We start from the raw sequence: 27120 nt of genomic DNA on the forward strand, positions 1-27120 counted from the left end.
TAATATTATTATTATTATATATATATATATTTTTGCAGTGTAGCCTGGCAACTTCTGCAGCCCTTCTGTCTGCTGCTCACCAAGGGAAGCAGTGGTCCCTCTTCCTCTCCCCAGGTCAGAGGAATTCACTGGGTTACAGAGAGCCTACAGAGCCTCTGCCAGGGCTCATATGTCTCTCTGCCCAATCTCAGTAGCATTGCCTCTTGAGCAATGCTGCAAACCCAAGCACTGGGCTTGGGTTTTGTGTGCAGTAGTGTGGGGAGCACACACCCTCTCAGCCAGTCAGACACTTGAATTGGTCAGGGTGTCTCAGTCCATCCTGGGACTGTCCCAATATTCCTGGCTCAAAAGTCAACTCTTACCAAAATCTGGTCTTTCCCCACCTTTAATCCTCCCCTCCATCCTTTTCCAGTTGGATGAGAGATATCTACAGGTATCTCAGCTTCATACTTAGAAGGCTTGGCTTGCAGGCACGAGGCTGCCTATTGCACCCATGCCTCTAGAGCTGAGCAGGCTCATGCAGCACCCATTTTGAGGCACTCTGCAGGCAGAGGCACATTTCTCCTTCTGAAACACTTTAGTAATCTGTGTCTGTGAAAGAAACATATCCATGTCATACTGTTGGTATTTTCACATAAATAATTCAAAAGCTACCACATAGTTTGAGAAATAGATCATAGAATCATAGAATGGCTTGGGTTGGAAGGGACTTTAAAGATCATCTAATTCCATCCCGGCCCTGCATTGGGCAGGGACACCACCCACTAGATAAGGTTGCCCAGGGCCTTGTCCAACCTGGTCTTGAACACGTCCAGGGATGGGGCATCCACAGCCTCTCTGGGCAACTTGTTCCAGTGCCTTACCACCCTCTGCGTGAAGAATTTCCTCCTAACCTCTAATCTAAATCTCCTCTCTTTTAGTTTAAAACCATTCCTCTTTGTCCTGTCATTATCTGATTGAGCAAAAAGTTGTTATCCATCTTTTCTATAAGCTCTCTTTAAGTACTGAAAATACATATGTATTTGGCCTGCAATTCTTTCATTTGAAAAAGCTATTTAAAATTTGTAACCCTTTTTCTTTATTGCTTTTCCGTCAAGACACATTTCTTTAAACTCCACTGCTGTCTGTGTGCTATGTGGGTAGGTGCCTCCATCTTCCTTACCTCCTGTGCCCCTCACAAGTGGCAGTCACAAGATATTGGAAACAGCATTGTCTCAGCTCCCACGTGTATGCACTGGCTAGTGTGCTCAAAAGGTATGCCCTGCTTAGATGTGCTGTGTTTCAGGTGAACTTGGGAACGTGAGCTAATTTGTGATTTTGGAACAGTGTTTGGAAGGTTCTTGGTTGAAAATCAGCTAGCTTCCTTCCGCCAAGTCAAGGAAAATACAGTTAATTTATTTTGGATAGAAATGAAACAACCTTAAGAAAGGATGTTCTGTGTCACTGCTTGAAGCCTGGAGGAAGGGCCATTTCACACCTGCCTGTGAAATACTTATGACTGTTGCAGGCAGGTCTCCCCAGGTTCCACCACCAAGTCTTTGGGATAAAGCAAGACCAAGGGGCATGAAGGAACCTCTTAGCTCACTGTTTTTCCTCTTGGCTTTTGTACATACCCTAGGATATACTTCTGTCTAATGCAATTAGTGGTCATATTTCTTTTTGAAAAGGCCTGGATCTCTGTGCTTGCATCCCCCATTGAGTTTCTCTAACTGTTCCGCTAAACTTGTGCACATTTGTGCTTGCACTGCACAGCCTACACCAGCAGTAAGGCCCACAGCTACCGATACGGGAGATTCTCTCTTCATGTTCAAGTAATAAAAGCCTCTGTCTGCGTACTTGGCAATGGGCATTGCATCAGACTCAGAGCCCTAGAGTGGTGCCTCTGGAGTCTTCACACAGCCAGGTGTGGGGTGCAAGGGAGCTGCACTGAATCAGGGTCCTTGAGCCAAAAACAGCTGCAAACTGGGAAAGTCTGGGGGAAGTATCAGACGTGTTTTCCTTCTAACTCTGCTGCAGACCTTGACAGTCATTGCTGGAGAACAGCTAAATGCCCCAAATTAACCTTTGATCTGATACTGTACAGCCACTCTTGTTTAAGGTGGTTTAAGTGTAGCTGCTCATAGGCAGGGACAAGAACTGGTTTGCATCATTTTGTAAGCTGTTTTGGACTTGCAAGGGAGAACCTTTCAGGACATAGCTGGCAAATCAGCATAAAGATAGCGTGTTTCTCTAGCCAGCATCTTCCCCAAGCACTTCATCTGCGGGAGATGCTGGCATCCACGATGGGACTTGGCTGAAGATTTTTGATATGTGCTTCAGCTGCTGCCCTAGCACCTGATTCTTAGTAGGACAGATGTATTTATATATTAATTTTTATTAACTTTAAACATATTCATAGGGCAAACAGAGATTTGACATAATATAGCTATATGCAAATTATTCCCAAACCTGAAGCAAATACAGAACTGTACACATATTTCAAAATAATGATGAGGAACTAGCTGCTGTGCAGAATTTGAAAAAGCACTCAGCTGGAGATGCTCAGTGTAATGCCAAGTCTTTTGCATTCCTGGTCCTGAGCACGTCTGTTGTAGATCTAGACTTGGAAGATGGTAGAGGAAGCTGTTGCTGAGGTCTGAGCTGCAGACAATGTTTCACACGTTCATTACCTCTGGTGCTGATGTTTTATGGTTCAGATTACTGCTCCTTTGCTTCCTTGTCATGCAGCAGTCTCAGGGCCTGCTGGAGATAAGCCAAGCTTGCAGGAGCCCAGGTAGAAATTTGGAGGAGCCCGCAGTAGCTCTGAGAAGGGATCAACACTGAGGAGCAGCTGATGATTTAGAAAAAAAAAATCAGTGCATGTTCCCTTGCTACCCATCACCTCCAGGTACAGCAACATCCAGAGCAGACCCCCAGCCTGAGGGTCCTCCACATCCTTCTAAGAAGTGAGTACTTTAGAAATGAGCTGCAAATGCAACAGTGCAGAGCAGTGAAGCAGGGGAAGGCTGGCATGGAGGAGCCTCGGAGTGGAGCCTGCTAGAGCAGAAAGGAAATAGCAGTTTTGAAACCACAGCTGGAAGCACTAAGTGCACTATGCTGTTTTTGGAACTTGATGTCTGAAGGTCATGCCACAAGGCAAAGTTAGCTGAGACATACAGTAACTGATATAGGTGCTATAGTATTTCCCTGCTGGTGGGACCTGCTCTGCAGCCCTGTCCATGGCAAAGCTGCTGCTGTTCTCTCCTCCCAAAACACAACCAGCGAGTGCCATGCAGAGAGACAGGTGCCGTGCAGGCCCTCAGTCAGCACATGATGTGCTGGTGGCCTCTTGGAAGAAGGGAAAAAACCAGCAGAATAAAGAAGAAGAGGTGGGAGCCTTATTTTGAGATTTCCTTAGCTTGGCATTTCCTTATTTAATGGTGAGGCCTCGTGCTGACAGGTGTTGCTCCACTTCATTGCCCATCGAATCTGGGGTTCACGACGGTGGTGGTGGCACTCTTGAATAGGGGATTATCAGCCTGGAGGGAAAAAAGTGAAAGTCCCTCAGTGTTGTACAGTATTGGATTTTCAGCAGTGTGTTACCCACCCCACCCTGACTATGAATGATGCAGACAGCAATGGCAGCCCCAAGGTCAATCAGTGGGAAGATCCAGGTCTGCAACACTCTGGGCACTGCCAGCTGTGGCTGTCTCTGCAAAAGATGTCCCTTCCATGCCCATCTTCCCTGCATGCTCCCTGAATGCAGGTGTCCCAAAGACCAGTGTGCCCCACTGCTGCAGACAGATTCTCTTACCTCATTCCACTTGGCCTTGGACTTCTCCTTTTCAAACCTGCGGTATTCCCGGCGGTCAAACAGCTCTGTCAAGAGCCGCCAGATCAGCAGGAGCACCAGGCCAATGAGAGCCACACCGGCAATGGTCCCACCTACAATCAGCGCGATGTTGGGAGGCTCCGGGCACTCTGTAGAGCAAACATGGACAATTCATCTGGTGCCCCTGGGAGAGCTGGTAGAACAGGGACACAAGGAGTGGGGCGGGGGTACCTTTCTTAGGGTCAACAGTCACAGTGTACTTCTCCTCTCCATCATCCTGGGACATGCGGAAGGAGATCCAGCAGTTCTCAGAGTCCTTCTCCCTGCACAGCCGGCTCCCTGCCTGTGACCCTTTGACATATTGGATGTTGCTGCAGGCCTCCGAGCAGTTCTTCTCCAGTGGCCCACTCTGGAAGGCCTTGCACTCCACACAGGAGCTGCAACACAGGTGGCTGTGACTTATCTCCACAGCGGTGGCAGAGCCCCTCAGCCCAGCAGTGGCTGTCCCCACACCTGCCCCACCACTAAGCCCCATCACTCACATGTATTTGCTGCAGGGCGAGGGGCAGCCGGGGCACTCCTCACAGAATGGGGGCTGATAGCCGCCCCGGCACTGGCAGCGGTTGCAGTGGCAGGAGCCACGGAGGCTGCACTCTTTCCCCCGGATGTTCAGACAGCCTTCCGTCGACTTCTTGCACTGGCAGGCGCTGCCCTGGTAGTCAGACGTGCACTTGCACTTGCCACAGTCACAGTGCCCGCGCTCTGTGGGGGGAAACCTCTCTGTTCATGGTCCTGCAAGGCTTAGGGCTGCCTACAGAGGAGGGGGCTGCAGGGAGCTGCCCTGACAATGCAACTTGTCTACTCTACCCACATGTTATCCAGAGGTATCTTCCCTGGTACACAGAGGATGGGGATAGGGGAAGAGTGAAAAGTGGGAGCTGGTCACTTTCTGCCAGCTCTGGCCACATCCTTGCTCGGAAGAAGCCACTACGCTGGGAATAGGGCCGCCTTTCCAGGAGGAGTTTTGTGAGGGCAGCATGAAAATGTGCTTGTGCAGCTCAGGCACCGAGACGACCCTCCCTCTGCCCACGCTCAGGCAGCCCAGCTGCTCACCTGTGCCGCCACACAGGGAGCCGTTGTGGAACTCGCAGTTCATGTTGTCGCACTCGCAGAAGGTGCCGTAGATCTGCTTGTTGGGCACGTCGCTGGTGTGGCAGATGCACTGCCCGCACACGCAGTCCCCTAGTCCTGAGCAGATGACTGAGCTGTTGTCCTTCCGGCAGCTGCCCTCCAGCTCTTTGCTGGTCTTGCCCTTGGTTTCACACTCGCAGTTCTTCCCCGTGTAGCCTGAATTGCAGCTGCCGTGAGAGGAGAGGAGCAAGTCTGGGTCATCAGCTGCAAGAAATGCTGCAGAGCATGTGCAGGGCTGGGCTCAGACCTCAGCCAAAGTGGAGCAAATCTGGGACAGCCTCGCCGGAAACAAACATGTCACCAGCCGTCCGCACCACCACGTGTTGGTGCTAATTCTGGGCAGCACGTCAGTGGGAGACCTCAGAAATGCTGCTCTCTGTGCTGGTTATATTTACAACACCAAACGGTTGCCCGGAAATTATTATTATATTTATAATTTCCAAACCCTTGCAAGGAGATCTGAGTGTTTCCTGAGGAAACCCAGTCTTTTCCTCTCCCACTCACTGAAGGGCCATAAAGCAACAATTATGCTTAAAGATGTACATGAACTGCAGCTCCGAAGTGAGATTTTAAAGAGATTTCTAGAGAGTTGCATCTGTTTGACAGATGGGCTGATAGATGGTTGGATGGGTGGATAGTTGGATAGATAGAAGGGTGGGTGGATGGATGGTTGGGCGGATGCATGGATGCCCTTTGGAAAGCAGCAGACTCCACAAACAGAAGAGACCTCACTGAGTCCTTTGTCACCGCAAGCTTTAACTGCTGCTCCAAATAAGAAAATTGGTTCAAAGCTTCAGGGCAAGCCCATGACTGACTTCCCAGTGTAAATCTCTCTGCTGAGCCCTCACCATGCCCCTCGTCCTGCAAGCACAAAGTTGCTGTGAGGAACCAAGCACAGCACACAGCTGCCCTCGGCTTGGCCCAACAGCCCTCTCCTAGCAGCTCCCCAGTTCTGGCCGCATTTGAAATAATATTTCTGGGGGAACAGCACTCACCTGCAGATCCCACAGATGATGTTGCCTTTTCCACTGCAGGCAGTTTGGTCAGGCTGCTCTCTGCAGTTGCAGTCACAGTTGCTGTCTAGGTGGACGGTGAGCGTGTCTGTGAAGCCCAGCGGCCGGATGGTGAAGGACTGGCTTTTGATACACTCCTTTGCCGTGACCTTCACTTTGAAAGTCACCTAGAAGGTGCAGAGTGAGAAAGGGAAGGGAAGGGCTGGAGACCATCAGATGGCTTCAGGAATAAGAGGGTGGTATCAGCCCTAGGCTGAGCACACACACACATCCAGCACAATGGAGGATCCACCCCTTTCCCACTGTATTTTGGACACTTTGGACCTTAAATTCATGAGAACAAAAACTCTGGTACAACAGGCTGGGTTCCTGCAGTTAGACGGGAAAGGTAGCAGGAACTTGTGAGCTGCATGGCATTCCTAATACAGGAGAACATACCTCATCATTGATCTTTACATTGTCACACTGCCCTCTTGCTTCATCCGAGACTCCCTTCTTTGCATTGCAAATGGAGTCATATTTGACATCCAGGACATCTGGCAGGGTGGAGTGGTCCAGGATGATCCGTGAGGAGAGGTTCTGTGAGGAAATGGTGGAGAGAGTGCAGTCAGCCCAATAAGAGATAGAAGCAAGAGGATGGGGGTTTGCTTCCCCCAGCCCAGGGGACAAGGGCAGGGAGCACTCCAGGCCAGAGTCTGAGCTCCTGCAGTGGGGTGGGAATGGCAGGCAATGGCATCAGAGAGGTGAAAGCTTCTTGCTTGCTGTGGGCAGAGGAGCTCATCCCCTAAACCCCAGTTCCACCAGCTCTCTGATGATGAGGATACATGACGGGAACTTTTCCTTGCTTAAGTCCTGCCAGATAGGGAAAATACATCCTCATACATCACTTACATTGTAGGCCACCTGAATGAGTTCAATTATGTTGCTGGAGTCCTCATTCAGCTCCCCCACTGCTGACTTTGGGATCATTTCACTGAGCTTCTGCCAATGGAGAGCAAAGGAGTGAGCAGTTGTCCCCACATGACAGCAATAGCAGGAGGACAGATGCACATCTGTCCTCACAGGGAAGGACAGGAAGCACCTGAACCAACTGAAGTCTACTTACTTTGTAAACATCTACCATCTTACTGGTGACAGCAAAAATGGGCTGAATGTTGTTTTCGGCAAGTTTCTGGACCAGCTGACCAACAGAGGGGTAGTCCTGTGTGAGGAGAGGGGGCTGCACTGAGCGTGACCTTCCTCACCAGTGGGCAGGTGGGCCACTAGGGTTGTGCAGCCGCCATCCGGTCCCAGCACCACCAGCAGCTTGTGGCAGTGTGGCCACAAGGAAGTGTGGCTCAGGCACTGCTCTCTTTAGTTTTTAGGTTACGATGATCTTGTGGTCTCAGTGATATGCTTTTAAGTGACGTTCTTTTCTGCTTGTGGAAATGAAGTTGGGGTAAAATATAGGGAGACTGCCACCTGAATGGCGATGTCTCCGGTTACCTCCATACTACCTCGGAGGTCAGTGCCCGGCTTTTGCTGATACGATTGCTGTGAGGAAGGTCACACAGGGCACCCCAAGCAGCAATTCATTGCCTGATGCCAATGGTGAAACAGAGGCGTGAGCTGGGGCACCCAAGGCAGCATTGCCTCTGCTCCCAGCGTGCACTGTATCCATCACTCTGCCACACTGGGGCAGGCTCCTGGGGCCCCACAGGGGCTGCCAGCTTCCACTGCAGAGGTAACAGGAGCTGCCCCCATGGGCTGACAGTGCGGAGCCACTGAGCAAACCCAGGAACACAGCCCGGAGTACTTACAAACTCATTGCTCTTTTTATACATGTTGTCCTCCAAGTGGCACTGGCCGTCGTTGGGAGTCAGGATGGCCCCGAGCTTGCCATCGCCAGCAAAGTGGAAGCCGTCATCGGTAGCGTACACCAGCAAGCGGGTCACATTGCGCCAGCCAATCAAGTCCTGCAAGTGGCATGGACAGCACTGAGTCCTGTCCCTGAGCAGGGCTGGGGCCATGGTGCCTGGGCATGGCACTGCCATTGCCAAAGAATGGGACACATCAGCCATGGCAAGGGGTGGAGGGTATGGAGGAGGGTCATGGGGATCAGATTCAGGAGGCTCTGGACTGAAATGCTATCTTGTACCCAGCCTGGGCATAACCTGCCCGGCTGCCAAATTAGTACTTTCACATGGACTGCAGGCCTGAAATTACACAATGTGTATCTGCAGCCTGCCTGGAGAGGGGCAGAGCCAGCTCTTTATGAAGGAGATATAAGCAGAGGCAGCAGACCTCACACCTGCCCACAGCTGCAGCGAGCAGGGAGGACATGGGGCTGGCCCATTAGGGACTCACCCCACACACTGCTGCCTGCATCATGGCATCCAGGCCCCCCTCTGGGGCATCCAGGTTCCCTGAGATGAACTGCTTCCCCACTTCACTCTCAAACTTCTTAGCATTGTCAGTCAGTGAGAGGATGTGCTTGAAGGCGAAGGGAGGCTGGCACTGCTTGTCCTTGTTGGGGCAAGGGTTCTGCAGCTTCTCAGGGTGTGTGTTGACGAAGGGAAGAACTGTCTTGTCCACGAAGGAGCCAAAACCTAGGGTGCCCAGGACCGCAGTATTAGGGGCAAAAGCAGGTAGGGGCTAGTGGTTGTCCCCATGGCACTGGGCTTGGACAACCTCCTGGCTCCCATGGAGGGTGGCAAGTATGCATACACATCCCTTGCCCTGGCATGCTCTCCAGCTTGGCAGAGAATGGCTCACACTTCCTGCATCCCGCATTCTGCTCTGCCCTCCAGCAGAGCACGGCTCTTCCCAGCAGCAAACAGCTGTGTGGGGGCCCTGTGCCAGACAGGCTCACCTATGCGTCGAGAGGGTGTGGTACTCTCCAGTGCTCGGAGCAGTTCCCCTCCCAGCTTCTTCACCTTCTCTAAGTCATCCAGCATAGAGTAGGAGAGGTCCATGAGGTAGTAGAGATCAATGGGGTACCCCAAGGCGCGGCGAAACTTCACGTCAAATACAGCTGGCTGCCCTGTGGGATGGGGACAGCAGGATCAGCAGCTGTGCTGTGCAAGGTCATATCTTGCCTCATCACCCACACCGTGCTGGGATCCTTCTCTCTTTGGGAGGAAATGTGGAGGAAACATGACCTACAACATGCCTCAGCATAGCTACATGCTCCATCCTTGCCCTCTCTGAGCTTTCACCTGTCCTCACATCTTCACTGGGGCTTTTCCTCTGGGACTCCTCAGCTTCTGTAATTCCTTTCTCTCCAGGGGGTCCCTCAGTTCCCCTGCAGGAGTGATCTCTTGCCAACAGCCCATTCAGTTTTGAAGCGGGGTGGGTGGGCAAAAAGCACGTGTAACAAATGCTGGCCAGCTCTATTTGCTACCCAGCTGAGCCTGGAGGTGAGCAGAAGATTACTACCAACACTGCAGAAACCATACCTATCCTCAGCTTCAGGTGCACCTCCTGGGGAGTCAGCTGTATATCATTGCTCAATGCATTGTCCTGTGTCCTTTTAATTTCATTGCCTGGAAACTCAATCTCGCTCACTGGGCATCCCTTCTGCTGCAGTTGCTCTTTGGTGTCGCAGCGGATGGAGTCCGGCTCACCAGCTTTGGTGAAATTCTGTGTGTTGCAACATCAACAGGAAAAATCAGAGGAGTGGGAGATAAGTAGGCACACTACCACACTACCCAGCTCCCGAAACATGTCTGCTGGGTCTCTGGGATATTGGTGGAGAAAGGAAGGCTGAAGCCCTCCTGACCTCATTGAGCAGGGAGGGCAAGAAACTCTCCCAGGATGCTGTCCACCTGCTCCGCCACAGAGAAGGCCCGCACTAGTGCAGCACACAGGGTGGCTCTCCATTCACTGACAGTATGGGGGCTACATGGACCTACCAGCTTCTTGCACCAGGCACAGCCAGGGCCAGATTGGATGCAGTCCTTGCATGTCCCCACCTTGATCTTGGGGCACTCCATGGTGAAGGCTGAAACAGGGAGAAGATGAGTTTGATTTGGTGGGACACCCAGGAGAAGCCAGTCTGCCCCAGCAGCAGCTGTGGGGTGCTCAGACTCCCAGCAGTGGGCACCCACACTGTCCAACCATCTTGAGCCCACTTAGCCTAGAAGACCTATACTGGGGGCCCTGCCTTGCTGCCCCTTGGCCAGGAGGGCTTGAGTTAGCACCAGATCCTGGGAAATGCAGGGCTGACCCTTGCATGGCTCTCAGTGCCATGTTTAGTGCCATGTTGGTGCCTGCTTCCAGTTGCCTCCAGCGCTGTCTCATTGCCCATGTTAAGTGCCAGGATAAGGCAGGGAGGAAGGACAGGTGGGACTCACCCATTGTCACCAGCAGCAGCACCCAGGTCCCTGCTGGAAGCCAGAAGCAGCAGTCACGTGTCATTTTCTGCAAGACAAAAGGCACCCCTGTGACAGCCTGGCACGCAGCAGGCACAGGGAAGGGAGATGACAAACCCAACAGAAAGTGGCTGCAAAGGATGGTGGCACCAGGTGGATGTCTGTCCCACTGCAGAGTGGGTCCTGAGAGAGTGCCCTCTATGAGAGCTCACATGCTCTTAGAAACATAAGTTGGTCAGTAATTAAATACATCTTTTTGACTAAATGCAAAAGTCAGCAGGGCAGGAACTTGCACATTCAGCTAAACTGTTACATAGCTCAAGGTGGTATTTATCCAGACTCTTTTACATCTGTGTTTACATACATATGTAATACTGGAAAATCTCAAGCACTACATTTAGTTTTTACTAGATGTGAAGTTTTTCAGCTTCTGTGTTAAGCTACATTTGGATGGAAATGGGAGATAAAATAAACAAAAGAAGCCTTTTGATCAATTAACTAACAGCACAGAAAAGTAGTCTGTTGGTACTTTCTATACATTTAACTAATGCATCAAGGAAATTAACTATTTTTTTGTAGTGGATTAATATAAGTTTTCCTGCTGAGGGTTTCCGACAAGCAGTACAAACCTTAAATACAATTTTGGGATAAGTGCTGGAAAAGAAAACTTCTAACCCCCTTTATCATTACTGCTGGCTTTAACTTTAAATGAGCTGAACTAGTCCAACTGGCCAAAATATCAGAAAAATGCTCTCTTACGCTGCAGAAAGGCTCCCACAGCAGGCACCACCCTGCTAGGACTAGGGACTAGGCAGCTCTGATGAGGGGAGAGCGGAAGGGAAAGAGCAAATGCTTCTCCACAGGGAGAAACTGATGCTATTTTAAAGAGAGACTGAGAAACTTTACCCAGTGTCTCCTTCCCTGGCTCGCGTTTTTAATCCATGCTGGATCAGAGAGGCTGGTGGCACCTTCCTACCCACATGCCTGTGAGCCCTGTGGCACACGTGCTGTACAGGATGGGTCACACGCCCATGGGGGCCATGTCCCATCTCCTGGGCAAGGCCACTGAAGGGAAGCGGAGAGACTCCCTCCAGCTGCCTGCTGGGGTCCAGTCTGCCAGTGTGGCAATCACTGGACTGGCTCTTGTGCAAGTGTGCAGGATGAAGAGGAAGGGCAGGATGCTGGCATCAGATCCGTGCTGTTCTAGAGCAGCAGGGAGGGGGCTGGGGGGGTGACACCATGGGTGGAAGTTTTGCACATCTCCATGCATAGAGATTGCACATCTCTGACCAGCATGCAGGGAAAGACACCCAGCACATCATCAAGGGCTCCTGAAAGCCCCCAGGTGCTTGCTGTCCTCAAGGCACAACTTGTGCTGTAACACCAGCAGTTCACAGCATGACTGAAATCCTGTTCTCAAACTTGTTTTCCAGGTGCAAATTGTTCTGGCTGCTCACACTACTTGCTTCTTGTTCCAAAGTACATCTCCTGATTCCAGAAACTAATGCTAGCCATCCAGTAGCTAAATTGTTCTTAGGAATCAGCAGAAATGTGAGCTGGTAAGCAATGAGCATGCAGCACCCTGGGCTGCCGTGGAGAACACGGTGGAGGTGTGCTGCTCCCACCCACTGCAGTGTGCTGAAGCAGGGCGGGAGTAAGTTGATGTGAGCCTGCATGCTTCTTAGCGTGGCTGCTCTGGACTGCACCAGGAGCAGTGGTTTTACCATGCTGTTGATAAAGTCATGTTCGTTATCACCATTGTTTCTCATAACAGCTTTCCCCCAGCACAGTCCTGGAGCAAAACCCGACAGAGTTGTGGCCTTACAACATAGACATATTAGGGTGAATGAGAAAAGAGTAATTTGTTAAAAGAGGAAAAAGAAAAAAAAAAAAAAAAAAAAAGCATGGAGAAACAATAAACATTTCCCTTTTTTACAGTATTAGACACATCATCAGAAAGACAGTTCATTGGTTTTGTAATAGCTCTTACACTGCCCTGAGCAACCAAACAGCCCCTCCCTGGTTCCTGCAAGTGCTGTAAAGCACCATCAGCTTCTCCTGTGAACCTGCCAAACAGCAGCTCTGAGTGAAAAGGAAACGAGAGGCAAGATAAACTTTCAAAAGGTGCTGAGGCCAGACGGGTAAATACGGTTGCTCAGATCTCCTGCTGAAGCGTGAGAATGTCTCTTTTTAGCTCCTCACGTGCTGTAGGGCACCAGAGAAGTCAAGGATGACACCGGTCAGCCTTGAATAAAGGTCTGGCCTTCTCCTGGGCACAGAAAGATCAGATGCACCCTATTAGCTCTGTGAGGCTGCTGAGGGAGATAGATGGGTGTCATTCTGTGACAGTTGCACAGTGAGGTTTGGTGCCTAGCTGTCCTATGGACTCAGAGAGGTGACTGGATCGCAACGGCTGGCTGCCACCACAGCTTATGGTAGAAGTCATCTGGATGTGAAGATCTGCAGCCTTGGGAGACCCACGTTGGAGCCAGCCTCCCCAGCAGCACTCCAGCAGCAGTGTCACCTCACATCTGCACATAGCAGGTCAAACCCCTCTGGTGACTCAACACAGAACTCTATTCTGCTGTGCCATTTTGTCAAGCAACCATGCACACTGCAGCCCCATCCTTGCCTGTGACTGTGCCCCTTGTGTCTCTGTGGGCATTCCACAGGTGGTGACAAACCAGGGGCGAAGAGTGCCTGGGCTGTGTAAGCATTTCCCAAACATTCCCACATCTATTATTTTTCTAGTTCCTAATGGATCAACTCATTTTTAGCTGCTTTAAATGTCACATTAAGGTATGAACTGAGCCCACTTGATGGCCTGGTCTCCACCAGACTACAGGCGTGAAACACACTTGCCACTTGCACATTGCTTACTGGCCAATGAACATGTTTTTGTCACCTCCAGATTCTGTCAGCACTTCTTGGGCTTGCAGGTAACAGGTAAAAGTTGTTAAAGTCATGAAAGGTAAAGGGTCTTCCCAGCCCTACAGTAACCTACAGCTGCCTCTCTCCAGGTCTGTAAGAAAATATATTCAACTCCCTGCTCCTTCTTGCACTGCTAAAGGCAGATTTATTACTGGCAGAGATCCTCGTTCTGGTGGGAGCGCAGTGAGGTAACCTGGGACAAGGTGTGCCCAATGCTCAGAAGGTCACACTGCGCTCTGGTGGTGCCCAGAGGTGAAGAAAATTCATGAACTCATATTTGTGCAAAGCCTTTGTTGCAAGAGGAGAAACTGGGACAAGAGAGACAGACTGTGTCCCCACAATAGCTATGGTGCTGTCAGGAGGGAAGAGCCTCTCCCACCCTCGCTTCCTGCAACACTCCCCTGACTGACACCCAAATGTGTCTGACTGGGCTCCAGCACTTCTACAAGCCACAAGGCTGGCCCTTCTCTCTAAGCTCTATTTTTAAAGGCAAAGCAAAGAGCTGTAGATGTTTTCCTGCTACTACTAAAGCTGGCTTAGTTCTGGGGAGGCAGCTGTGGGGGGGAGGTGCAGGAGGGGGGCATTTGAGGGGGACAGGGATGCTGGAGGCTGCCTTAGAAGGGCAGAGAGCCTGCGGGCCTCCCTTGTTGTGGGGTCAGAAGGGATTTGGCCTTGTGAGCACAGGATGGTGATGCTTGCAGTCAGGTTGCTCTGCAGGGGTAGGTGCAGAAGGATAAACTCAATGTTCCCACAAGTTGGCTCCTGCTGTGTTTCACAGCTGGTGCACCTCTTGTCTGCCTCTTAGAATGACTCCTAATGCCAGCTTTCTCCCTCTTGTGGAAGAAAAAGCCTTTGATTGTGTGTGACTTATTTAAGCCAGGGTGGGGGGGAGCTTGTATAAGCCTCAGCTGTGGACTGAGGCTCTGTGAGCATCTTGTGCTTGGCTTGCTGGAACTACTAGGTTCATACTTACAGGTTCATCCCATAAAAGGGAGTGGGTTTCCAATTACAATGGGATTAAAAAAATCCTCCCAGTCCTCAGAAATAGATTGGGAACCTCAATATAAACCCTGCTCTGTTTGCTAATGAGTTTTGTACTGTAGGGTTAATTTTCTGGACTGGATTTGGATGCCTTTATAACGTTAACAGTTGTTTCTTTCCCCACAGCAGGGGTGTAAAGGGGAAAACAGCAGCAGAAAGTGTATTGCTTCCTTTTCTTCTGCTGCGGTGGGAAGTTATTCACTGCTATGTGGGTGGATGAGTGTGTATGTGACGTAGGGTGTCCTTCAAAGGGAACAAATGGGGCTTCTGCTTTTGTCTGCCTCTTCACAGCTCTCAGAGAAGGGTTTCTGTCTGACTGTGTTAGGAGGCCACAGACAGAGGCCCCTGCAGCATGTTCTCCATCTGCATTTGCCATCCATGTGGCTCAGTCCCGGACTTGCATTGCCATGGCTGGTCCCACGTGCATTGCTCCTGCTTCTCCTTGGCTGAGGACAGGTTTGTTTCTCCCCTCTCCTTCAAAAGTTACAGCAAACAGAGGGATGCACACAGCTCATCCTCCTGCTTGGCAGATTCTGTGAGACAGGCAGTGTGAAGGCAGCCCCAGGGGACATGTGCAGGAGCAAACCTGAGCAAGGCAGCCTCACGGGGCACCTGGCAGGTGCTGGGGTGCTGCTGGGATGGAGAGCAGCACCGGGCAGCAAGCTGGGATTTATAAATAGGGCTGAAGGGGAAGTGTCAAAGCTAGCTACAGTCTGATTGCTATAAATAAAACAGGCGTTCAACAGCAGAGATGAGTATTGCAGTCCTTTGGCTGCAAATATCCTTCGCTGCTTTGCTAATTGTCTACGTTTTCTTGTGAAATAGCAGGATGGTCTCCCATGTGCAGTATCCTGCGAGGACTCTTAGAACATTTGTACCATCCGCTTGTGACAGGGAGGCTGCGATGCACGTGTGATAATGAGTGGTGTGGGGTGCAGCAAGGTGGGGAGGTAGATGTCACTTCTTTTGCTTAGTTTGGGCAAGATGGATAGTTTCCATCAAGGCAGGCAGACATACACAGGGCTAATCTCTGGCTGAGACAGACGCATCCTCTCTGTGCAAAATATGTGTGTGCGTATGTGTATATATTTATATATACGCATCTATCTCTATGTATGTATGCGTATATATACACATATAAAAGTAGCCTTGCAGACCCTGAAAGGCTACTTTTATTTACATATATATATACACACACTTGTATCTCTATGTATGTATGTGTATATAAATATAAAAATAAAAGTAGCCTTTCAGGGTCTGCCTGCATCATCTACCTCTATCTATCTATCTATCTATAATTGCTTTTATAGAGATAGGTAAATATAGATATATAAAACAGGTTTTCAGGCGCTGATCAGAGCCTCCTAATGTCACCAGTGCCAATGTCCTGTTGCGCTTGTCCTAAACTAACCAGCGATATGTTTACCCACACACTGTTTAGGAACAGACAAGCTGTTTCCTGTGTCCTTGGTGCTTTCTGACTGCAAGCCTCCTGGCGAGCATCCCACCCTTTGGCAGTGGCATGGAGAAGTGGCTTGCCTCCTGCCTGTGGTGACCCAGCCACCTCCAATCCTGGCACAAGGGGCTGTGCTGAGAGACACAGGAGAGAGGCCGCAGATGTGGAAGACTTCCACTGTCTCATGTTTCAAGCAATGTGTCCTTCTCTGAGAAAATAAGCCATGCATCATGATCACTAGCCCATTGAGGTCACTTGCAGTTGAAATAGCCCTGGGATGAATAATGGTCGTCAGAGTGTAAAACCACCGAGTAAAGCAGGATGTGAAAACCATGGTAGAAAAATGCAACATTTATAGCTCTCATACTTTTCAGTGGCTATGTACCAGCACCCGTGTCAGCCGCATGGCGCAGTATCTCTGTGAATGTTTGTGAGTTTGCTTTTCATCTCCCTGTGAGGCTGGGAGACAGGCTTTTAAAAATAATCAAAATGGAAGTTTGTCTGCTTTAATCTGATTCAAAACCGAACAGTGGCGGTCTGTCTGGCCTCTCCATAACACGTGGGGTATACTTCATATGCCCTACATTTTCCCTTTGCTGCATTAGCGAGCAAGCTTCTGCCTGTGTATCTGAGACTTAGTGAAGGACTTGCTCTGCCCAGGGAAAGCTCACCTGCAGCCTCTGCTGCTTTCCCTGCATCTGCCATGCATTTTCAGTGGCCATTTGCAGAATGTGATACATACAGAGAGAGATGAAGGAGAAGAGCAATGATCTTACCCCCTCTCCTAACTCTTATTCTTGACCTTCCCTGGCAAAGGCATCCTCATTTAGCAAGCCCTGATGGGACAGACCATTTCCAACTGTTTTGCCACCAACCCCTACTCACAATAAAGTCAAGGTTGTTCATAGGTGCAAGGTGTGAGCTGCGCTCAGGGAAAGTTCATCTGTGCCTGTGTGCCAGCAATGGCACTGCACCAAGCCTCCTGTCATCCTTGTGCCACACCATCCCATCACATGCCGGCTCCCTCTCCCCATCTGAGCTATCGCATCCTGCAGCCACACAGGAATGAGCAGGGGGATGGGGGCTGCTCTGGGTGGCTCCCACACAGGAGCTGGTGCAGCCCCTGGCAGTCACTGGGGAGGGTGCAATGGGATCACCCCGGGTCAGAGCAGGAGGATGCTGTACCACACCAACTCCCTGCTGCTTACCAGGTCCACAGGCAGGTGAGGAAGGAGCTGTTGTGGGTCTGAAACCTGCCCATAATAACCACCTGTACTTCCAGGCTCACTCCTACCTCTGAAAGCAGAAATGTTGCAGACCAGGCAAGTCTGCCTTTGGCAAGGCTGCGCTTGACCAGAGGGAGTGATGAGCCCCGTGGTTGTACATCAAGCAGCAGCACACCCAAGCACTTGCCTGACAGGATTAAGAATTATGAAACAAATTCACTGAAAACTCCTTGGCTACGAAACTGCTTTGTCACCCATCTGCCTCCCCCAAGAAAGGAGGTGTACAAAACCAAAATGCAGTACTTGCCTCGCATCAAGCCCTCTCTTCGGCTCCTCTGCTGGGACTCAAGCAAGGCTGGTGGTCCTCAAGCTCTCTAGCTTGGCTGGGAGCAGCAGCTGGTCATTGGGAGCTCTGCACTGTGCAGATCTTTCCTCCTTCTGTCGTGTCGCTGGCTAGGGGAGAAAGGAGGAAGTCAGAGTGGTGGCTGTGGGTGGGTGTCTTCCCGAAACCCAACTTGCCCTGCGCACCCCGGTTAAGGCCGAGCCCCACCCCCGGACCCAATGCCCCAGCCCGCCTGGTGAAGGGACCTCCAAAAAATGCTCACTTCTGGTTTTGCACAGATCACCAGAAACAGTGCAGTGAGCAAGCAAGGCTGGTACTGGGGAAACTGGAAAACTGGTCCCATGGGGAGCTGCTGGTACCCTTGGCTTGGGAAGCAGGGGAATGAGGTCTCCCCTACAGCCCCAGCCTGGCTATGGTGTTTTTTGCCTCCCAGGTGAGCTGCTGGTGTGGCAGGGCTGGGCAGGTCCTTCCCGTTTGAAGGAGGATGCAAGTACTGCTCTCACCATGGCAAAGCTCAGTTTATGATGTGTTTTTTGAGCAGCCTTCAGATTTTGACATACAGGCTGCAGTTACTTCTCCCAGCACACCCACAGCTGAATTTCCCTAAGCAGAGAGGAACTGACACCAAGCAACTATCTCTTAACCTCTTCATGGTGCTAAAGTAAAAATACATGGTGTCTTAATTTTTTTAGATAATTAATGTGGGACTCTTGTTATCTGCTTTGTAGGTTTTAGATGCAGGGGTTGCATCTGTTGGCCTTTCACAGCTTTCGTGAGGACTGGTTTCAAAAGCTGATATAAAGTGTGTGCAAGGTGTGCTCATTATGAATAGTGGCAGTATACTGCAGCATGCTGCTGTCTCAGTTCCAGCAAGGTTATGTTTAGTGACTCTGATGCATTTTTGGGCATCTGTGCATGCCCTACAGTTATGGAGCTGGGCTTAACTTTCCCTGAAGCTCCTGCAGCTAGTGTACGGAATCACAATGCCAGCAGCAAATTTCAGAGCCCTGACAAATGTTCTACATGTTATGTTTTTATTAAGGAAGGCAACTGCAGGGCTCTGGGCTGGTTTCCTCATAGCCAGGCACTAGGGATAGCTGCAACGCCCCACATTCAGGAGCATCAGCATGGCTGTAGCCTCACTGGTGCAGTGGGACGGCATGGATGGAGCTGGGGAAGGTGGCAGAGCTTCTGATTGTGCTGTGGACCTGGAAGAGGAAGTGTGGGCAAGTGAGAGGAACTGTTGTAATTCTTACTTTGACCTTGCATCCTGTGTAACTCCTTACTGGGCTGCTGTTTTCTCTTCCATTCCTTCATTGGCTTTGCCAGCTCTTTCTGCCCTGCTGACAAAGGGTCAAGTGAAGCGTGTAGGATTGCCAGGGAGTGGGGCACATGATGGGTCCCTGTAGCTTGCTGGTGTTTCCCCCATCCTGCTGAGCTGCTCCTCATGCTCTCTTGCAGCCTGGCCTGGGTCGATATCCACAGCAAAACATTGTCCACAACACTTCCCAAGGAATCACCACCCACATGAAGTTTAACAAGAGCAAGTGCCTGGTCCTGCACCTGGGACAGGGCAACCCTGGCTACACGTACAGACTGGGGGACGAGATGCTGGAGAGCAGCCCCGCAGAGAGGGTTCTGGGGGTTGTGGTTGACAGCAAGCTGAATATGAGCCAGCAGTGTGCCCTGGCAGCCAGGAGGGCCAACCATATCCTGGGGCGCATCAAGCACGGCATCGCTAGCTGGTCGAGGGAAGTGACTGTCCCGCTCTACTCTGTGCTGGTGTGGTCTCACCTTGAATGCTGTGTGCAGTTCTGGGCACCACAGTACAAAAAGGACGTGAAACTGTTGGAGAGTGTCCAGAGGAGAGCTACGAAGATGGTCAAGGGCCTAGAGGGGAAGACATATGAGGAGCGGCTGAGGTCACTCGGTCTGTTCTGCCTGAAGAAGAGGAGGCTGAGGGGAGACCTCATTGTGGTCTACAACTTCCTCGCGAGGAGGAGTGGAGGGGCAGGCACTGATCTGTTCTCTTTAGTGACCAGTGATAGGACCTGAGGGAATGGTGTCAAGCTGCGACAGGAAAGGTTCAGGATGGATGTCAGGATGAGGTTCTTCACTGAGAGGGTTGTCACGCATTGGAAGAGGTTCCCCAGGGACGTAGTCACAGCACCAAGCCTGTTGGAGTTTAAGAAGTGTTTGGACTGCGCTCTTAGTCATATGGTCTGAATTTTTGGGTAGACCTGTGTGGTGCCAGGAGTTGGACTCGATGATCCTTGTGGGTCCCTTCCAGCCCAGGATATTCTATGATCTATTCTAGGATCTTATGCTGATGGGGAAAAGAGACACAACCAAGATTGGGCCAGGACTGGAGAAGGCAGCTCTAAATAAATTTTATTTTTTCTAGCTGCTGCTGTTTAATCCTGCTGCAGGTTAACATCCCTTAGAGGCCTGTATGTTTGATCACAGTCTGTCACCACAGGGTCACTGAATGCTCTCCAGACCGTTTCAAGGTTTTAACCATTTATTGTTATTTTCTTTCAACAACTGCCTTTATTTTTACTAGTTCTATGTGGAACTAGCATGGATAACTGCTTCTCCCCCTTCCTTGCAGGATGTCTCTAGAGCAGTTGTGACCAGGCTGTGCTGGGGGCTCGACCAAGAGCTGGCTGGCCAGTCTCTGGTCAGCACTTGCCACAAGTTGCTGGTTCTGTTGATCAGAGGTGTCAGTGCTGTTGCTGCGCTCCTGAATAGTGCTCCCCAGCCTATGGCAGGGCAACTGAACTCTTTCTGTTGTTATTCTCTGCTCCTGATGAACATTAATTCTTCCCTGGCATATTTATGTGGGGGAATCCTTGCCTGTGAGCATGTGTCTACACTGGACTTGCCATTACCCCAGGCAGCATCACCTTGCTGGTAACCTCCTCCTGCTCTGCCCAGATCCTTTGTCCCCATGAGGAGACACCAGCTCCTCCCTGCTGCATCCCCCTGGCTTGGTGCATCACTTGCTACCCACACGGGGCTCATGTACCTGCCACCACAGACCCATCAGACCCTGTGGCATGGCATCAACCCTTGCCTGCCACTGTGGGGGGAGACAGGCGCATTGATGCTGGTCTTGACTTTCCCTGGCTCACAGTCTCCTCCTCTTTCTCCTGTGGAGCAAAACCTTGTAAAGATTGCTTTGGAAAGTGTAGGTGATAAGTAGCGACTGCTGTTGTGCTCCAAGCTGCCTCTCAGCAAGTCCTTGCTCCTCTGTCTGCATGCCAGGGCTGAGCAAGGATCTAGCAGACAGAAACAGGAACCTCTCCATTGCCATTGGGAGAAGTTTCTTGTTGAGAAACCCTTCACTGGTGAGCACAGTATTTGTCATGGTGTTTTCTGCAATTTCAAAAACAGATGCACAAAAAAGGGGAAAAAATAAAAAATGATGCCCTGCAGAAGCAGAGCACCTGCCTACCCATCCTGGGGTGCTGGACATGGGGGGCACCACAGGGCCTGGGGATTCTGGGGGCAGGAGAGGCCATTTCACATAACACCTGTGACCACATGCCTGCAGACCTGTCGGTGTGCTGCCAGGCAGAGTGCCCCTGCGGCACCCAGAGGCGCTGGCTCCGCTCTGGGCAGTGAGCCCATCGCCTCTTCAGCTGCCCCGGCACGTCGGAAAGGACAGAGCCGCCTGTGCCGAGAGGCCTCATCCCTTCCCCGGCGGTACAGAGCCGGGCTCCACGTCTAACCTCGGCGCTGCGGCCGGCGGCCCCGCGGGAGCGCTGTCGGCGCGGCACGGCACGGCACGGCACGGCCACCGCCCCCTTCCGGCCCGCGCCGCGCCCGGCCATGGTGGGGAAAGCCCGGCGCCCCCGGCTGCACCGCAGCGCGCCCCGCCCGGCAGACCCGGCGGGCCCCGGCCCCGGCCCCGGCGGCTGGAGCGCGCCCGCCGGGAAGGTAGCGGGGGCGCGGAGCGGGGCGAGGGGAGGGGAAGGGCACGGAACGGCGCGGGGGCGGCGGCGGCGGCGGCACGCCGTGCGGAGCCCTGTGCGCATGCGCGGCTGCGGCCAGCCCGAGAAGCCCCGGGAGGAGGGGGAGCGTCGCCGCCTGAGGGGGCACCGCGCTGGGCTCCGGGCGTAGCCCGTGGGGGAAGCCTGAGTGAAGGGCTGGTTTGCTGCTGGTGGTCGTGGGCCCGGCTTTTAAAGGCTTCTCCAGACAGGTGTAGCTAAGTGGCTCTTCTGTCGTGGAGGTGATTCCTCTTACCTGCGCTGTGAGCGCAGAGGATCGGCACTTGGTACCCATGGGTGGTTCTGCTCCGTCGCTGCGCAGATCTCTGAAGTCTTTGGGGCACTGGGAAATCTGCGTAGTGGCTGTTGCCACGCTGCCTTTGGGTTGTCCCTGCGGCGGTGTGATGTCTTGCTGGGGTTGGCATATCTGCCCTGCTTCTTCATGCAAGGGGCAGGCTCTGGAGGATGCTCTTCTGCTGCTCCAGGCGTGGCCTCGCGGAGAGGTCAAAGGAAGCGGCCCTTGACGTGGTGAAGTGCTGCGATGCAGGCCTAGTGCCCGCTGGCAGGGTGTCAGAACAGCAGGAGACTGAGTAAAATTTCCTAAGCGTGGGCCTCCGACTCATTCTTAGAATTCTAAGTTGTGTGATGCCCTCAAGCTCTTGTAGCACTGTCCTTTGCCCGTGTCGTCACTAGCGTGGGTGAGCTGGCGTGGGTAGTGGCTGCCAAAACAGGCAGGGAGATGAGACAAGAGGCGCTGGCATGTGTGCCATGAGGATCCCGGCGTGCTGCTCTGGTGGTTGTTACAGCCACTCCAAAATATTCTTAGTTTGCATGTAAAGCCTGTGCACCTGCAGCACCAGGCTGCGTGGAAAGGAGAGGCTGCCGAGGGAGGTGGCAGTGACAGACATCTGCTAGGGTTTATGCTGCTGCTTGAGGGTGGGAGTACCTGTGTGCCTGCACTGCCTTGTAGCAGGTAACTGTGGTGCAGTGGCGGGCATTGTTACCAGTGAGTGTCAGGACCGGAGGAGTAAGAGACCGCCTGGCTCATTCTGCAGTGTCTCTGTTGATTTCTGGTTGTGGCGGGTGGAGATGAGCTGTCATTTTATGCATAATCATTTAGGAGACTTATGTCAAGTTACAGCAGCTGTATTATTAATATGCTGTTCAGGTTAAAGCTGGATACCTTCCACCCTTGCAGTAAGAATGCAGGAACAGCAGTAAATTATTTTTATGCACCTACAGCTTTCCTTTGGGGAGGGAGGAGTAGGTTGCACCGTATCTGTATGTTTTTATACCTCCATAAAATTGTGTGCCTGTACTGAGAGATACTCCTGGTTAAAATAGTAACTTCTAAGCAACCCAGAGAGGCTAATGCAAAACTTAGGACTTATGGAAGTACTGCATGCTTAAAGGAACTTGATACTGAAGATCTGGTAAGTTGCTAATAGTCACTGAACCTGCTTAATGTCCACAGACATAAGCAGCAGCTGGGCAAATCCTATTTGTATCATTCTTTATTTACATACGTATTATAAATCTGGCTTTTCCTAGGGGTGCAGTTCATAATTATCCTAGGAGTAACACTTGCATTCAAATGAGTGAGGTGAGATGGGATTGAGGTAGAAATCTGTTAGAAAGCCAATGGCTCTGGGTTCCAAAACATGAAAATGGGAATGCTTGACTTTGAGAATTCCTCCTGAGTGGCAGAGCCCTGGGGTACCAGGCCAGCAAGGTGACTCAGCTACCCATACATGCTCAGGAGAGGCACCTGCACATTAGTGCTGGAGTATATGCCATGGTACTGGGTTTAATTAATTAATTTATTTTTTAATGAATGTTGTTTGGTGGTGTTGGTACTGACTCCTGTTTAATATTTCCTTTTGGATAAGGACTGGGACTTTTCTTCATCTGACATATTTTCTGGGCTGAATATCGACCCCGATACACTGGTGAAGAAACTTGACTTGGACTCCAGAAGCATCATTTCCTCTAGAACAGGTGAGAAGCAGTATGTTGGTCTGCAGGTGCCCACAGGGCTTGACTAGCCAAAGAAAGAGGCCATGCATGTCCAGCTGGGTGGGTTGACTGGTACTGTGGTCAATTGGCCAGGATTAAGTCTGTGGTAATGGGGTACCCTCCATGCTGTGCGCTTGACGTGGACCACCTGGTGCCCGAGCAGAGTAACCAGGGATGGCCCAGAAAGCCATGAGATTTTGGTCCTGCCCTTGTACTTCTTGTTTGGTGGCCATCAGGGTGGAAAATGGTAATACAGAACAAAAATATATGTGGGGCTGAGGTGCTGTATTTCAAATGTCATGTTTAGGTTGCGAGCAAACACCCATTTGGCTCACTTGGGACTGCATTTGCAGAATATTGGCCCAGCGTCCTGTGCTCCCACAGGGACTTTTAAAACTGGCTTCAGCTTGGGGCTGAAGGAGGCAGAAAGGCACATGCACCATCTGTCCTTAATGTCCCCTGAGTGGGGAGCTAGCTTCAGGCTAAGTGACTGCAGCTGGAGCCCCCACAAATGGGTTGTCCTCACACAGCCAAAGGCTCTTGGCCCCCAGGGTCTGAGGGGACAGCAGAATCCAAGCTGTCATCTGATCTCCAGGCTTCCTCTACAGCCACTTTTGCCTCCCCAGCAGGTGCAATTCAGGCCCCCATATTTTGCCAGCAAATCTTAGGGGCTTTCCTTGTTCTGACCAGGCTAATCTTGCTTGTTGTTCCTCAGCAGTGCTTTAACCGTTGCAGCCTGAGAGCAGCCAGTTCTCTTCTCCTGTCCTGTGCTGTTGCTAGGTCCCCTGCTCAAGGACTCCTGGGCAGGAGAGTCCAGCTCAGCAGGGAGTGTCTTGAGTGAGAGAGGTAACAAGGAGGAGATGACAGAGGCTTTTGTTTTCTGTTCTACAGTGAGAAAATGCTCCCTCTAGCTGCTTAGTGGCAGGCAGAGCTTTGTATATCTGAAACTTTTTCCCTCCCTAAATGAGAACTGATAGCACAGGCGATCTGACCTGGTGCAGAAATCTTCAAAATGTACGTGACTCCTAGATACCTCACTTACAAACTAAATTTTCTGTCTCCATGCAGATTAATACTGCTGCAGTGACTTTGTTTGCATGTACCACATAGTTGGCGCTCTAAACAAACTGAGCAATTACCCGAGGGCTGTGGTTACCCAAGTGATGGTGACCTGCGGCAGCCATAGCCTGTCAGTCACATTTTGGTCACAGAATGAGGGAATGGGAAGATTGCGTGAGGGTGTTTGCTCAAGATGCTTGTTCTCTGCACAGAAACCTTTATGAAGGGTATTGCTTTCAAAACAGTGAGCTTATTGTTTATAAGTCTCTCGGGAAAGGGACATGTGCATGTGAACGTGGCCATCTTTTTAATTAAATTAGACAACATGTTGTTGAAGGCTGACAGCCTGCAATCCCAGTCTTTCATTGCCAGCTGCAGCTGTACTCGTCTGGTTTATAAATAGACCTGTGCTGCTGGTCCCTGTGCAGTGCTGATGATGCAGATGTGCCATGCCTGGCAACGTTTAACCCTCTCCTGAGGCTGCACGCTGCCTTCCTGCAGATAGCGATGCTGACCCAATCCTTTGTACTCCATCATGCTTTCCGAACAATCAGCTAAAAATAGCTGTTTGCCTGAACACTCAAAACTGCGATTCAATGAGGCAAAAAGTGATTTTTTTTTTTTTAAAGCTTTCCAAGCTGATGCGCACTTTTTTTTTGTGTCGCTCTGGAGGCATGTGGAGGCTTTTTCATTATGGAAATCAATACTTTTTTGTGTTAATGCAGTGAACTGGGATTTGGCTGTTCATAGAGTGACAGACATCTTAGGATTAAAAAAGAGATTCTAGGCAGATGTGTTGTGTCTCCTGGGATCTCTGGTCAGCTGTGAGTCTGTTCAGCAGAAAATTCAACTTGAGCTTCTCCCATCTTCCTCCTATCTTCCTCTTAGCTTGGTGCACAGGGCAGGAGGGTAGGATTCTCCCACGCACTGTTATTTTGAGATTTAATAGCAAGACAAAGAAGTGTTTCTCTCCCACTCACTTTTCAAGCTCTGAGAAGGTCAAGTTGGCAGACTGTAGGTACTCTCTTTATCTTCTGTGCTTTTCAGAGCTGAAGATTTTTTTTCTCTGCTAAAGATGCTAATGTGGCAGTTGAGAAGTCTCGTATATTTGTCCTCCTTGCATGTGTGTGTGCATGCCTCTGGAAGCTTAACACTACTCAACATTGCTGGTATCTATGTTTTGTTACAATCTGGCCTTGTACTGTGGGACACTTTCAGGGACAGCCAGGAAGATTTCAGTGTGGGCTTAAAGAGGCCTGCAAGGCTTGAATGCAACAAGGGTTACAGGATTTGGACCTGGCAGGAAACTGCTGGGTTTTGAACCCTACTGGCAGCTACTGGTTTTGTCTGTTACCTCTCTTCCAAAGGCTCTGCATACCTCAGCTTTTAGAAGTGCAGTTCACAGAAAACCAACGCTTTCCTTCATGGCTGTGCTTCCATGGCACTTCAACTTTATCAAAGGCATCTGCACAAGATATTTCCTGGTAATGCATTCAACCTTCCTACTTCTGTCCTGCCCCCGTTCCTTTCTCCACTTAGACTTTTACATTTTGTCTCTGGGCTTGAAATGTGGGACCCAACTGTTGTCTTGGCAGAGCCTGAGCAGAAAGGCTCTGTGTGCTGGAATGCTCTCTTGTGCTTCTGAAGGTGTAAGATGGGGAGCAGCCAGAAGGATGTGTGGGGTTGAGATCTTGCTTGTTGCTGGAAGAGTAAGGAAGAAGAGATGGTGATGCTGGCTTGCAGCTTGTCAGTGCACACCTTCGCTTGTTTAAGAGAAGGTGGTGGCTAGCTGAATCAGCAGAAGAGACATGGAAAGCCTGGTCTCCTCAGACAGTTTGAAGTGGGGTCTTAGGGGGAAGAGCCTGCTTGGCCTGCTTCTGTGGGGCTGCCTGGGAGGCTTGGAGAGTTGTGGAGCTCCCTTTCCTGTCTGTCTTGTCTGTTTGTCCTTCTCTACCTCAAATGAGCAGGTTACTATGGTGGAGTATTTGTAAAATCTGGTGGTAGTGGCAAAAAAAAATCTATTGTGTACTGAATTTCTACACTGTATTTCCTCTTGTTTTGGGAGGATAAACTGGTGTTGTTCTTTCTTGTTGGCTGAAGGTCCTGTTCTTATGACGATTTCTGGTGCCTCTGGTGGAGGCCAGACTCCTTGTCAGAATGTCTGTTATTCTTGGGGCAATGGTCACGTTGCTTCCCTTAGACACAAGGCTGATTCAGAATGCCTGTTGTGTTTGCTGAAAGGTATTGGTTTAGTTTGTTTGGAAATCAGTAATTCATGCAGCATGAGAAGGAGAGGGTGGAATTGTAATAAAAAGCGTCATCAAAATGGCATTCATTTGAGGTGACTCTTGCATCTGTGATGGTAGAAAGCCAGTGGTCTAAAGCAGAAAGTATTTTAATAGAGGGAGCTCTAACCCATGCCCTGATGTGAAGCAGACCTACTGCAACTTTTTCCTGCTCTGCTCCTTGTCTTTATTCATTGGCTCATCTTAACACTGGATTCCACGTGCTTGTCAGTGACAAAAGCCAGCAACGTTACTGTGAACACTGGGAGTTAAGTCCATGAGTTGCTTGCTGAATGATTGCTTCCTATCAGTGTGGTTTACTTAGCCACTGACGTAATGTAAATTAAATGCTTTGCAATAATCTAATCCATGCATTGACCTCTGTTCCTAGTATGACTGAATAA

General features: G+C 50.7%; 1 protein-coding gene and 1 long non-coding RNA gene across 3 annotated transcripts; one reads left to right on the top strand and one right to left on the bottom strand.

Annotated features, from left to right (window-relative positions):
• Positions 1-2356: 2356 nt before the first annotated feature.
• Positions 2357-17492, bottom strand: ITGB2 (integrin subunit beta 2). Of its 2 annotated transcripts, none has more exons than XM_035332299.1 (16): positions 17329-17492; positions 10350-10416; positions 9909-9997; positions 9453-9636; positions 8867-9037; positions 8362-8603; positions 7815-7970; positions 7121-7216; positions 6907-6996; positions 6454-6594; positions 5998-6182; positions 4925-5169; positions 4354-4573; positions 4043-4248; positions 3794-3960; positions 2357-3518 (listed from the first exon to the last, which is right to left on the bottom strand). In XM_035332299.1, exons 2-16 carry the CDS (start codon positions 10411-10413, stop codon positions 3453-3455), a joined length of 2322 nt encoding a protein of 773 aa, XP_035188190.1. In that variant the 5' UTR covers positions 10414-10416; positions 17329-17492; the 3' UTR covers positions 2357-3452. The 2 variants fall into 2 exon arrangements, with proteins under 2 accessions (XP_035188190.1, XP_035188191.1); XM_035332300.1 differs by having other exon boundaries at positions 10350-10446.
• A 3676-nt stretch (positions 17493-21168) lies between these two features.
• On the top strand, positions 21169-23362 carry LOC118170118. The gene is made up of 2 exons (XR_004752492.1): positions 21169-21306; positions 23246-23362. It is a non-coding gene; the product is annotated as an uncharacterized LOC118170118 (long non-coding RNA).
• The last annotated feature ends 3758 nt before the right edge of the window (positions 23363-27120 follow it).

This window comes from Oxyura jamaicensis, chromosome 7 (assembly GCF_011077185.1).
Source record: "Oxyura jamaicensis isolate SHBP4307 breed ruddy duck chromosome 7, BPBGC_Ojam_1.0, whole genome shotgun sequence".
NCBI classification, from domain to species: domain Eukaryota; kingdom Metazoa; phylum Chordata; class Aves; order Anseriformes; family Anatidae; genus Oxyura; species Oxyura jamaicensis.